Source organism: Fistularia commersonii, chromosome 32 (genome assembly GCF_037954325.1).
Source record: "Fistularia commersonii isolate RoL2024-O1a breed Wild chromosome 32, RoL_Fcom_v1.0, whole genome shotgun sequence".
NCBI lineage: Eukaryota > Metazoa > Chordata > Actinopteri > Syngnathiformes > Fistulariidae > Fistularia > Fistularia commersonii.
In genome coordinates, this window is record NC_141315.1 from 10,784,632 (window position 1) to 10,802,669 (window position 18,038).

At 49.3% G+C, this 18,038-nt stretch overlaps 2 protein-coding genes across 2 annotated transcripts; both read left to right on the forward strand.

Annotated features, from left to right (window-relative positions):
* The first annotated feature begins 2,133 nt into the window (after window positions 1-2,133).
* Window positions 2,134-7,849, forward strand: LOC147215488 (pre-mRNA splicing regulator USH1G-like). The gene is made up of 4 exons (XM_086139710.1): window positions 2,134-2,459; window positions 5,651-6,098; window positions 6,354-7,174; window positions 7,544-7,849. The coding sequence occupies exons 1-3, from the start codon at window positions 2,296-2,298 to the stop codon at window positions 7,170-7,172; spliced, it is 1,431 nt and encodes a 476-aa protein (XP_085995836.1). The 5' UTR covers window positions 2,134-2,295; the 3' UTR covers window positions 7,173-7,174; window positions 7,544-7,849.
* A 592-nt stretch (window positions 7,850-8,441) lies between these two features.
* Window positions 8,442-17,801, forward strand: fads6 (fatty acid desaturase 6). The gene is made up of 6 exons (XM_086139709.1): window positions 8,442-8,797; window positions 10,950-11,116; window positions 11,937-12,117; window positions 15,156-15,343; window positions 16,367-16,546; window positions 16,611-17,801. The coding sequence occupies exons 1-6, from the start codon at window positions 8,602-8,604 to the stop codon at window positions 16,758-16,760; spliced, it is 1,062 nt and encodes a 353-aa protein (XP_085995835.1). The 5' UTR covers window positions 8,442-8,601; the 3' UTR covers window positions 16,761-17,801.
* Window positions 17,802-18,038: the final 237 nt, after the last annotated feature.

Below are 18,038 nucleotides of genomic sequence, written 5' to 3' on the forward strand. Positions count from 1 at the left end.
ACTTCTTTTAAGAAACGGCGTGTACTTTTATTTATTTCTCACTAAGAGTGCTTCTTGCTGCAGGTGTGTTTCTTTCAATCACTGTTTGCCTTCAGTCGCTGGCAGGAAGTGAATAATGGTGTACTTTTACCACCCGGTACCCGCTGGTACTCCATCACCGTGGTGATAACGGCTGATAAGGGTTAATGCGAGAGTTTGAATTAGATTAAGGAAAAAAAAAATCAATTCTTATCAGTACTTGGTCATTTTAACTGTTAGCTAACTGTTGGTCAACTATCAAAAAACTGACTTGTCAAAGCTAGCTAGGAGCTCATCTATTGAGCCATAAATTTCCCTTGTAGCTAGCTACACTACCCCCTTCTTCTTTAGCTAATCATATCACCACTGATCCTAAAAGCTAACTGTGTTTTGAATGTATTTTCCTTTAATGGAGTTTTCCTACTTCCTGTTAGCTAAACGCTCAGTGTTACCCCGTTGCGTGAGCTGTTTCAAAATAAAATCCCATTGATACGTTAACCATTTCTTCCTCCCTTGTTTGGCTAACTTTATATTCAGTGTCACTATTCTAACAATTCTACCCTTTCCCTTATAAGCTGACAGTTGTTTTTATTATTTAAAGACCTTTTTATTCAAGTGGTAGCATGATTTTATAGTGTCTAACTGATGCAGTTAGTGGGGGTTGAGAGTTGATCATCACGCTAACAGCTTTTTGCTCCTACATTTAGCCTGTTTACTTGTGTTTACTGATATTCTGAATTAATGGCTTCAGATGATTCTCATACATTGTTTTGTGTTTTAAGGTCAATTGTTCCATTCCATTAGCTAACATGGTTTCCATTTGTTTTTTTTTTCATTTAATGCTAAGCTAATCACTTTCATTATGTTTCATTATGTCATTTATTAACTGATCATTTTAGCTCTTAATTAACATGTTTGTTTATTTTAGCCAAACTATTCATCCAGTTTATTTATTCCTAACCTTTTATTAGAAAGTCGTACTTTTTTCTATTTCATGCCGCCATCTTGTTCCCCCCCCCTAAGCTACGCTATGAATTAGCATGCAGTTGTGAATGAAACTGTGTCGACTCGGTAAGATCAGGGATCTGCTAACAGACAGTCGTGATCCAAATCAATCTGTTTTGGTTAACTTTGACATAAAAAGCAGATTGTTTTTTTCTTTTTTGAATGAATTATTCAATTTCAACCATGAGCAACGGACCACATGCTATTGGGCTACAAAGAAATAATAGCTTGATTTCTATTTTCATCATCTTCCAGGTATTTTATTTTGAAAAACTGTCACTTCCGCCTGTGTCTACTCCTGCACGCCTGCACTTTCCCCGTAAATGGCTTTCTCAGCAAGAAAGTCGACGAGCTAACCGTTAGCTTGTCGACTTGCTTGCTGAGAAAGCCTTTGACAAGAGTTAGCAAAGGGTTAGCCGCTAACCCTTTGCTAATCATTTAATCGTTATTTAAAGTCCAAAACATAAGGTGTGGTGGTTACATTTAAGCCCCGCGATATTTATTTCATTCATTTTTTAAATTATCATTAATTTATAAGAAATAATGTGGTGGCAATTGGACTTCAAGATGATTTTGACAAGACTTAACTGTGACCTGATTGACTGAGAACCTCCACAGACAAGAAATACTGTGTTGTAATATTTGGGGAGGGATAGTGAATATATTGAAGGTCCAGAGGAAAACCAGAGAAGATTTATGGGCTGTTGAGAGAGGATATGAAGTTAGAGAGGAGGATACAGAGAATAGGGTTAGATGGAGACCTAAAAGAAATCAAGATATATATATTTTACCGCTTTGTCACTCATAGTTTTTATGTTTCTCTTCAATCTATAGTTAGAGTATATGTGTAAGATAAGAGTTATTGATCCCCTTAGGGAGAAAGACTAGCGCAACAATGACAGTATCAAAAAAATATGAGTATAAATTTTAAAAAAGAATTAAAAGATAGCAAAAAACAACCACAAATAAACACAGAAGAGTGAACAATATTATATATAAATAAAGTATATGTCAAAACCCCCTTTATTACTGCCGAGTAAGGCACATTAAATAACACGTATTATTATTTAAAATGTAATTTTTTGTTTATTTCATTCTGTTGGCACGCGGTATCCTCTACAGCCCGAGATGAGCCCCGCCCCTTTGCCGTAGGGCGCAGGCGCAGAGTTGGTCTCCTAGCAACGCCGCGGCCCCGCCCCTCGGCTCCTCTCGGGGTGGTCGAGCTCCGCAGCTAGCCGGCTAACATGAACCGGAGGTCGGCTTGAGGCGGCCATGGCGGAGCGGCTCCACCGCGCGGCGCGGGATGGCTTCCTGCCCGCGCTCAAGGAGGCGACGCGGAAGGAGCTGAACGCCGCGGACGAGGACGGGATGACGGCCGTGCTGTGGGCGGCGCACAGCGGGAACCTGGACGCGCTCCGGCTCATCGTGGGCAGGGGGTGAGTCCACACCGGAAGTCCCAGCGGCTTCCGGTGGAGCTATTTTTTTTATATTTATTATTTTTATTATTTTTCTTATTGTATTTTTTTCTTTTTTTTAAAGCACCTCTTTAAAAATATACATAAATTACAAAAAAATGTATATAGTATTTCATGTATTATTGTGATATTTCTATTTTGGAGTTGCGTGTGTGTTCATCAGTATCTCCACTTTATTTTGTTTTCCATATTTCTCGGCTTGTATTCAGGAGCGCTCAATAGTCCGGAAATTACGGTAGTTTTTTCCTTTTTTTTTTTTTTCTTTTTTTAAAGAACCTTTTTAAAACATATACATTAATTAAAAAATATATACAGTATTTACTGCACCTGTGTGTGTTCATCGGCATCTCCACTTTGTTTTGTTTTCTATATTTCTCCTCCCTTTTCACTCCATATTTTAAAATGAATATTTTGCTTCATCTACCAAATATTCTTCCTCATTATGCAGGATTTTTGCTCCATTTTGAATTTTTTTTCCGATATGTGTATGTATTATATGTATATTATACCAATAATCATCCAATCTTACTGTTTCCTGCTCAGTGTTCCTATAGTAGTTATTTGTTTTTGCGCAGTACTTGAAGTTTCACTACATTTCACTGTATTTTTAGTACTATGACTACTTTATACTTATTTTGACAGTACTTTCCATAAAATGTTTTATCTCATTTCCTGCCTGTTTCACCTCATGTTGTACTTCATTCTACTGTGTTTCTGCAGTATTTCCCATAGTAGTACTCCTGTGTACTGCGTTCACGGGTCATTAAACCACAGAATTAGAAAAGACTGAGAGAGAAGGTCACTGACATAAAGCTGTCACACACACACACACACACACACACACACACACACACACACACACACAGAGTAATACAGACGCATTCATACACATACACTTGCAGATACAATGATAGACACACTCACACACATGGATACACAAATATACATACACACATAGCGTGATAGACACTCACACACACACACAGAGTAATACAGACACACATCCACACACATTCACATGCAGATATAGTGATAGATGCACACACACACACATACAAATAGATACACACATACATTCTCATGCAGAGATAAAGACACACACACACACACACACACATGTACACATTCATGCAGACAGAGTGATAGAGCCACACACACACACACATTAATACACACACACCCACTTACATGCAGACATAACGTGAGGAGCTGGTGAATGGTTGGATGATTGACAGCTGGTTAAGCCCCGCCCCTTTCACCAGTGTCAGCTGTGATTGGTCCCTGAGGGTTTCCATGGTGATGGATGAGGTGAGGTGTCCTGTAAAGGAACCGTTAATTAAAGTTCTCGTAAAGCCGTCGCTTCCCAATTTAATGCTTGACCTTTAGAACGTGAGGACCTTCTGCTCAGCCTGGACCTCAGAAGACCTTCACCGCAGGGGATTCTGGGATGGTTCCTCTACCTTCACATCAACGTCCTCTTTCTTCTCTGGCTCCAACCTTGGACTCGTTCTCCTGAGAACGTGGGTTCTTCTGAGCGCCCCTGGTTCTCCTGGTGGAGGAAGTGGGGTTCTCAAGTTCTCCGTTCATGTCTGGATGACCTGGTTTCATTTCCTTATCTCAGCCTCACTGCTCCCCGTCTTGATGTTCCACCTGGATCATCTCTCCAGGTTCACAGTGGGGTATCCCCAGGCGTCATGGCTTCTGCAGGTCCTCCTCAGACATTGTGTCTCTTGAAGGTCCTCCTCGGGTGTCGTGTCTCTTGTAGGTCCTCCTTAGACATCATGTCTCCTGAAGGTCCTCCTTAGACATCATGTCTCTTGAAGGTCCTCCTTCGACATAATGTGTCCTGAAGGTTCTCCTTAGACGTCATGTCTCTTGAAGGTCCTCCTTAGACGTAATGTCTCTTGAAGGTCCTCCTTAGACATCATGTCTCCTGAAGGTCCTCCTTAGACACCATGTCTCCTGAAGGTCCTCCTTTGACATCATGTCTCTTGAAGGTCCTCCTTAGACATCATGTCTCCTGAAGGTCCTCCTTAGACACCATGTCTCCTGAAGGTCCTCCTTTGACATCATGTCTCTTGAAGGTCCTCCTTAGACATCAAGTCTCCTGAAGGTCCTCCTTAGACGTCATGTCTCTTGAAGGTCCTCCTTAGATGTCATGTCTCCTGAAGGTCCTCCTTAGACGTCATGTCTCTTGAAGGTCCTCCTTTGACGTCATGTCTCTTGTAGGTCCTCCTTAGACATCATGTCTCCTGAAGGTCCTCCTTAGACATCATGTCTCCTGAAGGTCCTCCTTAGACGTCATGTCTCCTGAAGGTCCTCCTTAGACATCATGCCTCTTGAAGGTCCTCCTTAGACATCATGTCTCCTGAAGGTCCTCCTTAGACATCATGTCTCTTGAAGGTCCTCCTTAGACATAATGTGTCCTGAAGGTCCTCCTGAGACGTCATGTCTCCTGAAGGTCCTCCTTAGACATCATGTCTCTTGAAGGTCCTCCTTAGACGTCATGTCTCTTGAAGGTCCTCCTCAGGTTCTGGGTCTCCTCCAGGTCCTCCTCATGCTACGTATCTCCTCCTGGTTTTTGTTCTCCATCGATATCTGCGTGGGTTCCCATTTCCTGTACACCTCAAACTCACCTTCTTTGGTTGACTGTATCCAGTAGCGACATGATTGGACTTGAAAGTCCAGCGGAAGAACCGTACGATCCACATCCTGAGGGGAGCCTGTAGGAACCGCCTTCTGAGAACATCCGAGAACATCCTGAGGACTGTAACCTTAAAACGGTCGCCCGTTACTACTGAGCAGTAACCAAAGCTGGTCTGCTCCTGGCCTCCACAGGAAGTTCAGGTATCCTGCGCCTCTGAGAAGCTGAAATCAGGGCTCTTTCTGGGAAGGGCGTGGACGCCATGTCAGGAGGTCTTGGGGCTGGAGGGGGTGGAGAACATACATAATGCAGAACGTGCATCAATTATTGACCAGGGCTTGACCTGGTGGAAGCTGGAAGTGGAGTGGATTATGGGTAAACGACTCGGGTCTACCTTGACACTTGCTTCTGGGGTCGCCTTCCGGCCACAGGGTCAAGATCTCGATCTCCTTCGGTCCTTCTCGGCGACTCCAGTAACACGGAGATCCGATGTGTCTTCCCGTTCCAGAGGCGACCCGGACAAGTGCGACATCTGGGGGAACACGCCGCTCCACCTGGCGGCCGCCAACGGCCACCACAACTGCCTGTCCTTCCTGGTGGCGTTCGGTGCCAACGTGTGGTGTCTGGACAATGACTACCACACCCCGCTGGACATGGCCGCCACCAAAGGCCACATGGACTGCGTGCGCTATCTGGACTCCATCGCCGCCAAGCAGGTCACCCTCAACCCGAAGCTGGTGTCCAAGCTGAAGGACCGGGCCGTCCGGGCCGCCGAGCGCCGCATCAAGGACTGCGCCAAGCTCCAGAAGAGGCACCGCCAACGCATGGAGAAGAAGTTTGTGAAGGAGTCTACCGCTCTGGACAACATGGACGCCATTAGCTTTTCCAGCTGCACCAGCGGTAGCACGCTTAGCCGCAAGTTCAACACTGTGACCTCCAACATGCCATACTCGCAGGTGGGAACCGTCGAAGATCGTAGAGGGGATTGTTGTCGAAGGGTTCTTGTAGGATGCGTCGCGCTCGATGTTTTCGCTAGCTGTTCAGCAGAGTTGTATGCTCGCGACCAGTGGTCAGGAGGGTTCTCTTAATGTTCTCCTCCAGCCCAGTCAGCAGGTTCCGCTGAAGACCCAAAATTGTCCGAACGCCTCAGGAACCTTCTTGTTTGGAGATTTGCATGTTTCAAACCAAGTAAAATCATTCCTCTCCTTCAGGCTACCCTGCACTCCACGGCCAAGGGCAAGGCCAAGATCCAGAAGAAGCTGGAGAAGAAGAAGCAGACGGACGGATCCTTCAAGATCTACGAGGACGGGAGGAAGAGCGTGCGCTCGCTCTCCGGCCTGCAGCTCGGCAACGACGTGATGTTCCTCAGGCAGGGCGCTCCCGCCAACCCCAGGGAGCGCTCGCGCCTCAACATCCGCGAGATGTTCCCCGCCGACCACGACGACGCCGACGCCGTCTCCCGTGCCATGAGCGACCCGGGGCTCCACGAGGCCGCCTACTCCGAGATCAGCGCCGACTCCGGACGCGACTCCCTCTTCACCCGCCCGGGTCTGGGGACCATGGTGTTCAGGAGGAACTATCTGAGCAGCGGTATGCTCGACATCGGGCCGCGAGACGAGGACAGCGTGGCCGGGAGCGAACCCGTGGGCCGAGCGCCCAACGTCCGCCTACGAGGACGCCTCCCGCGACGCTCGCCCAGCTTCGACGAAGACAGTATCGGCAGCGCCTTGAGCTTGCAGGAGCGGAACCTGCAGGAGCTGCCTTGGGAGGACGCGGACCTGGGTCTGGACGAGGACCCGGAACCGGAGAACAGTCACCTGGAAACGTTTCTGGCGTCGCAGAGCCTCGGCGCGTTCCTGAGCATCTTCAAGAAGGAGAAGATCGACCTGGAGGCGCTGCTGCTGTGCTCGGATCAGGACCTGGCTAGCATCCACGTCCCTTTAGGCCCCAGGAAGAAGCTGCTGGAGGCCTGCAGGAGGCGCCTGGTCACCTTGGAGGAAGCGGAGACCATGGAGGACACCGAGCTGTGAAGGTCAGATCCGGCTCCTTTTAGAACATCCTCATCGGTACGTGAACCGAGGAAGCTTGCGGACGTAACGGTGCTAGCGGCTACCGCTAAGTGTTGGTCGTGACAGTAGCTTGGAGCTCTGCTCAGCGGCGTCTCCTGAAACCGGGGAACCCATCAAATAGATTTACATCGACGCTTATTGGTCGACCGGGCGGGATCCGATGATGTCATCGGTACAAGCCCCGCCCCTTTTCCCCAGGAGGCCCATCTAAGCTGAGCCTGTTAGCGCGGAGGGTTTGTGAGGCGGCTAAACAGCACCGCCTAGTGGCCACCGGTGGGAACTACACCGGACCGCCTGTTGTTTGTGTGAAACTTCTTTTTTTTTTATCACAGGTCAAAGTAGAAGATGTTGGAACCTCCAGAGATGTCCTCAAATGACCCCATGTCCAGGTGAGCTTCAGACTGCGTTCCTCAACCCCTGGTGGACCATCAGGACCCCTGTGAGGACCCTTTATTTATAACTTATTTATTTGTTTACCATTTTCATTACACTGACATGTGAAAACGCGGCGAGGTCATGTGACCGCGAGGAAGGCGACGCCGGGGTGTCGGGTCGCCGCGCTTCGGTTCGGGTTTCCGGGCCGGGTTTTTATTTTCATCTCGGTGAAGAGAAGGATCTTTTTATCAAATAAAAGAAGATGAAAGACGTGTTTGTGCAAGTTTTTATTTCACCTCATAATAGTAATAATAATTGTTGTTGTTGTCGTTGTTGCTAACAACAAGCTAACTGAGTGCTACAAGCTAACTGAGCAGCTGCGTAGCTTCTGCTATGAATAGTTTATTGCGTTGTGCTAACCAGCTGTTCATGTGTCCGTTGACTGAAAGCCTCATGAAAGGAGAAGGTTCTCCTGCAGGTTCTCCAGACCTTCCATTGGACCCGGTGGGTGGTTTTAGGGCGCTCGTCCGTACGACCTCGGGTTTCGGGTTCTCAGGTTCTCCCCTGCAGACCCCTGGAGGTCTGGACAAACCCTGCAGGGTCTGCATGGGAATGAAACATTCAGAAGATCCCGGTTCCTCGTGGTTCTGACAACCACTGGAGGTCCCCGCCGGTAGAACCCGGGCTTGAGAACCTTACGGTTCTTTCCCACGACTCCGTGGAACCAGATCTCCTCCCAGGTTCTCCTCCCGCTGACACCTTCCTTCCTCAACGCCAACAACCACAACTCCCCCCGCGAACTTTCGGGAGAAGAAGGGGGGGGGGGGGTTCCGACTGCGCATGCGTCACGGGGGGAGCAGAGGAGGAAGGGGGAGGAGGATCCGGAAGTCGCCTCGGCGGGGGAAGCCGCCGGGAGGGGGAGGAGGATGCGAACCGCCGCGGACTTTGCGCAACCGTGACCCCGCGGACTTTGCGCGGAGCCGCTTCCCCCGCGGGACGCGACACACGGGACGCCATGAAGCGCGGGGAAGGACCGCCGCTGCGGGAGGAGGAGGAGGGGGAAGCAAGCGCGGCGCCGAAGGGGAAGCAGGAGACGCTGATGATGGAGCTGAGCCGCCTGGTGCAGGAGGTGGTGGCGGGGAGCAGCTGGTGGGAGCGGCGGGGGCTCGACGGCTCCATCCTGGCCGCAGCCTTCCTCTGCCTGCCGCCCGGTGAGAACCGACCGCGGGTTGAACACCCGTGGAAAGTTCTGGAATCGCGGAAGGGGGTGCGAAACGTCGGGGGAGAGGAGGAATCTACCATGGCAACGGGACGGGACGGGGGGGGGTTATTATGGGGTGTTTGGCTGAGTTTGGATGATTTGAAGCTCGATGCTGGTAATTCCGACGGACCTTGAACGCGTCTTCTACCCGGAGAAGAATTGGAGGAGGTTCTACCTCTGCTCTGAGGAGGTTCTACCTCTGCTCTGAGGAGGTTCTACCTCTGCTCTGAGGAGGTTCTACCTCCTGTAGAAGGAGGTTCTACCTCTGGTCTAGTCTGAGGAGGTTCTACCTCTGCTCTGAGGAGGTTCTACCTCCTGTAGAAGGAGGTTCTACCTCTCTTCTGAGGAGGTTCTACCTCCTGTAGAAGGAGGTCCTACCTCTGGTCTGAGGAGGTTCTACCTCTGGTCTGAGGAGGTTCTACCTCTGGTCTAGTCTGAGGAGGTTCTATCTCCTGTAGAAGGAGGTTCTACCTCTGGTCTAGTCTGAGGAGGTTCTACCTCCTGTAGAAGGAGGTTCTACCTCTGGTCCAAGGAGGTTCTACCTCTGGTCTGAGGAGGTTCTACCTCTGGCCTGCTCTGAGGAGGTTCTACCTCTGCTCTGAGGAGGTTCTACCTCTGGCCTGCTCTGAGGAGGTTCTACCTCTGGTCCAAGGAGGTTCTACCTCTGGTCTGAGGAGGTTCTACCTCTGGTCTGAGGAGGTTCTACCTCTGGCCTGCTCTGAGGAGGTTCTACCTCTGGTCTGAGGAGGTTCTACCTCCTGTAGAAGGAGGTTCTACCTCTGGTCTAGTCTGAGGAGGTTCTACCTCTGGTCCGGAGAGGTTCTACCTCTGCTCTGAGGAAGTTCTACCTCCTGTAGAAGGAGGTTCTACCTCTGGTCTAAGGAGGTTCTACCTCCTGTAGAAGGAGGTTCTACCTCTGGTCCGAGGAGGTTCTACCTCCTGTAGAAGGAGGTTCTACCTCTGGTCCGAGGAGGTTCTACCTCCTGTAGAAGGAGGTTCTACCTCTGGTCTAAGGAGGTTCTACCTCCTGTAGAAGGAGGTTCTACCTCTGGTCCGAGGAGGTTCTACCTCCTGTAGAAGGAGGTTCTACCTCTGGTCTGAGGAGGTTCTACCTCCACTTTGCTCATTCCGTTCCCGCCGCTAGCAAACCGCTATCGGACGTTCTCCAGTGACCAAGGTGGCGCGACCATCGGACCTTCACCTTCTGGTTTCTTTCAAAGGTCAAAACGGATTTCCGCCTGGTTCTCCTCAGGTTCCTCCACCTCCTGCCGGTCCATCAGCAACTTCCTCACGTTACATTTGCAACTTCGTGTAGTTAAAACAGCTGATTTTACCAATGACTTCTTGTTGTTAGATTGGCAACTTCCTGGCGTGTGACTTCCCACCGCTAAACTGATGCACTTCCTGTTGTTGCGCCGATGACTTCCTGCTGTTAATTCTACAACTTCCTACCGGTCAATCCACAACTTCCTGTCGTTGATTGATGACTTCCTGTTGTTAATCTGACGACTCCCCTGTTTGTTAAACTGACAACTTTTCGATGTTGATCTGATGACTTCCTGTTGTTGAACCCAAACTTCCTGTCGCTAATTCCACCGCTTCCTGCCAATCGATCCGCCTCATCCTAATGTTAAACCGTTGACTTCCTGCTGTTGCCCTGATGACTTCCTGTCTGTTACACCGTAAGGCTCTTGATCACACATCAGATCCTGTATGCTAACATTAGCGGCGCTCCTTCTGAGTCTTTGCTCGGGGGGGCAGGAGTTCCTTCCTCCTCCTATCTGGGTCAGCGGCCGTCCAGCTCATTCAGGCTTTTTGTTTCTCCGCTGTCACTTGAGAAGCTGCGAGCGCTAATCTGGCGCTAATCACCGCGGCCCCTCTGTAGTCGCTTCTCAGCTAGCTTGAAATAGGAGAGCGGCGTAGCATGTTTTGGTGCGGCGCTCACTGGGTTCCGTTGTGTCGAGGGTAGAGCGCATCGCTGGTCGCTTGCTTATAATCACCGGGCGAAGCTAAGCTAATGCGGCTAAGCTCAGCTCCTCCCCGGAAAAATTTGGTGTCACCACATGGGGGCGCTGTTCCTGACCCTGTGCTCTATGTGGCAGCCTTCCTCCTGCTGGGATCTGCTCACCCCCTGCCGTTCACCGGGGGTCTTCTGCTGATGGGTCTGGCCCACGGGATCATCACCATCAAGGGGACGCACCTGGCCAGCCACGGCTCGCTGAGCCAGTCCCAGACCTGGGCCAACATCTGGGCCGTCTTCTTCATCGAGGTGAGCATGGGATGGGCTTCAGGTCAGCTGGACCTCAATCATCAACCGTTCGCCCTCTCATTCATACTGGTTGAGAGTTTGCAGGAGTTCCTGGAGAGGTCATACAAGGAAAACCTGAAGGGAGCATACAAGGAGAACCCAGAGAGAGCATATAAGGAGAATCCAAAGAGAGCATACAAGGAGAACCTGAGGCAAGCATACAAGAAGAACCCAGAGAGAACATACAAGGAGCACCTAGAGAGGACATACAAGGAAGACTAATGTAGTGGAACATGGAGAGACCACATGTTGAAGAACCAGGAACCTTCAGTGGTGACCTCTGGCACCACATTTAAGTGTTCCTGCAGGTGATTGCTCCCTTTTTCGGTTCTGTTGAGGAACGTTAATGTGGTTCTGAGCAAAGTGATCTAAGCAAAGGTCTCCTGGCTGCAAGCCTGGGTTCTCCATGTTCTCCAGCCTGGGTTCTCCATGTTCTCCAGCCTGGGTTCTCCATGTTCTCCAGCCTGGGTTCTCTATGTTCTGTCCAAATGAGGGTGTGAACGGTCGGATGACTGACAGCTCTTGTCCACGTTAAGCCCCGCCCCTCTCTTGGTGTCAGCCGGGTTTAGCTCCGCCCCCTGGAGTCACGGCAGCGTTAAAGGTCGATAGGAAGCCGTCGGCCTATCAGACGGTCCGTCTAATCTTATCAAAACAAAGTAGGTCAAAGGTGCAAACGGGAGCTGAACATCCCATAATATGCAGAGCGGGACGACCTACGCCCGGCGACGTGGATGTTTGCCGCGAGCTGTCAATCACACTGAAGCTCCGCCTCCTCCCCCAGGTGTGCGGCTCCTTCTCGGCGCGAGCCGGCGTCCGCGGCCACGTGAAGCTCCACCACGCACACACCAACGTCATCGGCCTTGGAGACTCCAGCGTCTGGAAGGCTCCCTTCCTCTCCAGGACCGTTTACCTGTTCCTCGCTCCGCTCGCCGTCCCCATCATCACGCCGCTGGTGGCGCTAGGTGAGGCGCCGCTAGCGAGCTAGGCGGCTAGCTAGCCACCAGAGTCCGTTCACGGGACGCAGGAAGAGTCCGGAACTGTGAATGAGAGGGTGAATGGTCGTGTGTCCCAATGTGATGTGTAAATGACAGGGTGAATAGTTTATAGCGTGATTTGTCCTTTTAATGAGAGGGTGAATGTCCAAATATGAGAAGGTGAACGGTCACATGACCTTGTGCAACCTGAGAATGAGAGGGTGAATAAGAGGGTGTTTGGTTGTAGCATACTAGCATACTGTAGCATACTGTAGCATACTATAGCATACTGTAGCATAGTGTAGCATACCGTAGCATACCGTAGCATACTGTAGCATACTATAGCATACTGTAGAATACCATAGCATACCGTAGCATACTGTAATCTACTGTAGCACACTGTAGCATACTGTAGCATACTATAGCATACCATAGCATACTGTAGCATACTGTAGCATACTGTAGCATACTATAGCATACTATAGCATACTGTAGCATACTATAGCATACTGTAGCATACCCTAGCATACCGTAGCACACTGTAGCATACTGTCGCATACTGTAGCATATGTAGCATACTGTAGCATACTATAGCATACTATAGCATACAGCATACTGTAGCATACTGTAGCATACTGTAGCATACCGTAGCATACCGTAGCACACTGTAGCATACCATAGCATACTGTAGCATACTATAGCATACTGTAGCATAGTATAGCATACTGTAGCATACTGTAGCATACTGTAGCATACTATATTATATGATTCTATATTATGTATGACTGAGAGGGTGAATGTCCATATGTGGCCTTTGCATGAGTGGGTGAAAGGTTACTATAATTTCCGGACGATAAGATGTTTCACGTCAACAAATGACCGAGAAATTCTGAGTCCGTTCGACTCCGACACCGAAGAAGACGACTTTGACGGTTTTAGCGCGCAGGAGGAAGCTAAAGATAGCGATCGGCTAGCCGGTGCGGCTTATATTGAGGTGCGCTAAATAGTCCAGAAATTACGGTACATGTCTGCATTTGTGTCAATGATGTTGCTTTCCTCTTTAATTCACGTGTTCACCGTCACATCACGAGTGAAGGATTCTGCAACAACAACCCCAAAAGCTTTGTGAAGCTTCGCGGCCCCTGATTCTGTGGCCGCCGCCCTCTGGATCCGGTTCCAGCTCCGCCTCCGACACCCGGGTGTCAGTTTGTTCTCACGGCGGTGACGGTGGCGAGCTAGCCGGCTAGCTGGCCACCAGAGTCCGTTCACTGGACGCCGGAAGGGTCCGGAACTGTGAATGAGAGGGTGAATGGTTGTGTGTCCCAATATGATGTGTGAATGACAGGGTGAATAGTTTATAGCGTGATTTGTCCTTTTAATGAGAGGGTGAATGTCCAAATATGAGAAGGTGAACGGTCACATGACCTTGTACAACCTGAGAATGAGAGGGTGAATAAGAGGGTGTTTGGTTATAGCATACTGTAGCATACCGTAGCATATCGTAGCATTCCGCATTATACCGTAGCATACCGTAGCATACTATAGCATACCATAGCATACCATAGCATACTGTAGCATACTGCAGCATACTCTAGCATACCGTAGCATACTATAGCATACTGTAGCATACTGTAGCATACTGCAGTATACTCTAGCATACTCTAGCATACTCTAGCATACTGTAGCATACTGTAGCATACTATACTATATGATTCTATATGATGTATGCATGAGAGGGTGAATGTCCATATGTGGCCTTTGCATGAGTGGGTGAAAGGTTACCGTAATTTCCGGACAATAAGCCGCGACTTTTTTCACATAAACAACGCTGCGGCTAATAAATTGACTTTTTTGGGAGGGACGCTAACGAGCTTCACGCCTCTAAAACATCTATCCTCGTCACATCGGACCGATGAAATGACCGAGAAATTCCGAGTCCGCTCAACTCCGACACCGAAGAAGACGACTTTGATGGTTTTAGTGCGCAGGAGGAAGCCCGAGATAGCGATCAGCTAGCCGGTGCGCTAAATAGTCCGGAAATTACGGTACATGTCTGCATTTGTGTCAATGAATGAATGAATACCCAGAGAAGGGTGGAGTTGCTTTCCTCTTTAACTCACGTGTTCACCGTCACATCACGAATGAAGGATTCTGCAACAACAACCCCAAAAACTTTGTGAAGCGTCGCAACCCCTCAGTCTTTTTTTTTTTTTGAAGTTTATTAGGACAGTGTACAAATACATGAAGCACAGAGGCAGAGATGTTTGTACCAGATTATAGCTCATAGCTAATTCCCATGTGTAGTCCTGGACTATACAAATATAAAACTGTATAAATAGACAATATACACTGCTCAAAAAAATAAAGGGAACACTTAAAAAACACATCTTAGATCTAAATGAATGAAATATTCTTATGAAATACTTTGCTCTTTACACAGTTGAATGTGCTGACAACAAAATCACACCAAAATGATCAATGGAAATCAATTGTATCAACCCATGGAGGTCTGGATTAGGAATCACACTCCAAATTAAAGTGTAAAAACAAACTCCAGGCTGATCCAACTTTGATGTAATGTCCTTAAAACAAGTCCAAATGAATGTGTGTTGCTTCCTGAGTGGACACTATGATTTCACACAAGTGGGATTGACTTGGAGTTACATTGTGTTGTTCAAGTGTTCCCTTTATTTTTCGAGCAGTATATATAAAATATACAGATAGGCAATAAAATAACTATACAATATATAGACAGGCAATAAAATATGTATTTTGCAAGTTGACAGTGCTATTGTTGTGATATTGTTACTTTGGTCATCTGGGGCCCATCAGATGTTCCTCAGAAGGGAAACATCTGATGGCAAAATACCCGTCTGGCATTGTTAGCGTTAGCATGTTTGGAGCTCCAGAATCCAATTTTTGGGTCTGGGGCCGCCGCCCTCTGGATCCGATTCCAGCTCCGCCTCCGACACCCGGGTGTCAGTTTGTTCTCACGGCGGTGACGGTTCTCCTCGGGTTCTTCGCAGCCCACCTGAAGGGCGACCCCCCGCTGCAGGCCGGCCGGACCCTGCTGATGATCTGGCTGGGGTTCTACTCGCACTTCTGGCTGCTGGTCAACGTGTCGGGTTTCCGGTCCACTCCCGGCGCCCTGCTCTGCATGCTGGTGTGCCGCGCCATGTTCTCCGTGCCCTACATCCACGTCAACATCTTCCAGGTGAGAAATACCCCGGGGTTCTCGTGAAGGTGCGTGAAGTCGCGGAATGTAAAGGTGTTGGACTCCGAGGCGTCCGGCGGTATATTTGCTGACCTTCTGCGGTGTTACACAACATCTGATACATCATTTTAGGGGGGGGGGGTTCAGCTCCTGCTGCCGTGCGCACTCGTGCACGCATGTATAACGTGCACACTTTGTCCCACAGGGCTCAACCCTGGAGCCCGTGTGGATCTCCTGAGGCTTTGCTCGTACCGACATCCGTCTCTACGCTGACGATACCGCGATGTTCTGGTTGTGCTTTGCAGACACCAAAACCCAGACTTGTATCTTCTCACCTTCTCCCCTGTGAAGGCTTCTTCTTGCCAGATGGCCCAACACACAAACCAAGAGAACCAAGAGAACATGGATCTACCGGGTTTAGGAGGCGTCTTCTGAGAGGCATTCCGAGGGAGTAAGAGGGGGGTCAGCGAGAAGGTTCTGGTGGACTGGCTTCAGATCTAGAGATGAAGGAACAATCAGCTCTTGATGTGGGTCCTTTCCCACGAGGAGGTCGGCTCCTGCAGGTCTTTGTGCATTGTGCTGATCAGAGGCTCCGGATTAGAGACCGGAGCTGGTCCAAGTCAGGAGGTCTAGCGGGGGGGAGTGCAAGGGGGGTCTGCAAGCTGACCTGGACTGACGCCATCATCTCTTGGTGGTCCTGCACTGCTTCCTGACATGTCTGTGGAGGTTCTCAGCCCTCCAGGTCGCGGTGAATTCTTGTCCGAATCTTCTTGTCTTGGGAACTGGACTTGTATTTCTTCTCTTGAAATGACAACAGAAGGCCCTCAATGTTCTCAGGTCGCGGTTCTCTGCAGGTTCCTTGCTGGAGGACATACGGGTAGACTGGAGTAGCCGGGCTGGAACCGCCGACTTGTCCACGATGGCGATTTGACCGACAAGCCCCGCCTCTCAGCGGGTCTTGGACCTCCTTGCGTTTGGTTCCTTCAGGCGTCCACTGTAACCGTTCCCCCTCCCCATCCCCAGCACATCGGCCTGCCCATGTTCTCGCCGACCAGCCGTCCCAAGCGGATTTACCAGATGACCCACGGCGTCCTGAACCTGCCGCGGAACCCGATCCTGGACTGGATCTTCGGCCACTCGCTCATCAACTGCCACGTGGAGCACCACCTCTTCCCCTTCCTGTCCGACCACATGTGTCTGAAGGTAAGACGCCGGCGCCTCCGACAGCTTCTCCGCGGGCAGGACGGTAACTCCATCCCCCCTCCAGGTGAAGCCGGTGGTGTCCCGTTACCTGAGCGAGAAGAAGCTGCCGTACCAGGAGGACGGGTACTTCTCCAGGCTCCGCCTCTTCTACAGGAAGTACCAGGAGCTGATGGTGTTTGCTCCGCCCATCACCGAGCTGGTGGGGGTGCAGTGACCTCGCCGTTCAGACGATTGGTTTTTTTGACCTCGGGTTACGTGGCGAAGGGTATTTGTAGACGCACGGGGGACCTCCGGCCGTAAGAAGGTTCCTGTCGCTATGGTAACCCCCGATTGGGTCCGACCACTAGCATTCCAGATAATGAGATTTTTAAAATTAGTTTGGCTTGCAGTCTGAATGAGCACATGTATACTATGCCTTATAAATAGTGTATACTTATACTTTACTATAGCAGTTTTAATTTAGATACTTTATACTTTTAGCTACTTCAATCTTTGGCTGTGGTTGGGTAGCTAGCCCGGTTGCGCCACCGTTCGCTAAACGTTCCCCCAAGAGTCACGACATTTTTGCTAACCACTATCTGGCGTCCGCGCCCCAACACAAGCACTTTTGTAACCATAGCGATCAAAGCACGTGGCCTTTAGCCTTAAGGAACAATGGATGCTAATTGTTTATCGTTTGTTTGAAATAGAAGGGTGTAATTCTTGCTTTTCATAGGCTAAACATGTCAGCGCATTAGCAATCACTCCGCTACACTAGCCAGCTAGCACACAGCGACCAGCGGATGATTTATAATCACAGCGATTCAACTTAGCAAATAGCTAAAATCAACTTTTAACAGGCTCAAAATGCTAAGGCGCTATCTTTTGCGTTAGCCTGCTATCTTATATTAAATTCCTAGCTTGCTAAAACCAAACGGAGTCGCAGCGCCGTCTCCTGGACGAACACCCGGACCACCTCGGTATCGTCGCTAACGGTTCTGGAAGCGGCGCTAAAGTCTTGCTAATCTCCCGCGAAAGCTGCTCAGCTCCTCGAGCAGCGAGCGTTAGCGCCGCCTACGACCGGGTTAGAAACTATTTTTGAGTTTTTCATTAAAAAAAAAAAAAAGAAGCAAGAATTCTGTCCTCTCTTCATTTCCTGCTGCGTTAGCATTTAGCATTAGCATGCAGCTGAATGAACCGAACAGGCTTCCTGGAAGCGGCACGTGGAAGTTGATATAAAACACTAAATAACGACAAAATAAAAGTTCCTGTGAACCCGTTTTTTTTTTTCTGATATGACATTTGGATGAATTTTGAGAATTTTGCAACCTGAATAAAAAAGCCTTAAGGCGCAGCCCTTCGCCGCGGCCACTAGATGGCAGCATCTCACCCTTTTGTGGGCTTCTTGTTGTCATCTGATCACCATGTGACTCCTGAGGAGGAAACGTCTGAGACCAGGACAGTGTGTTATTACCATGTTATTACCATGTTATTACCATGTTATTACCGCGTT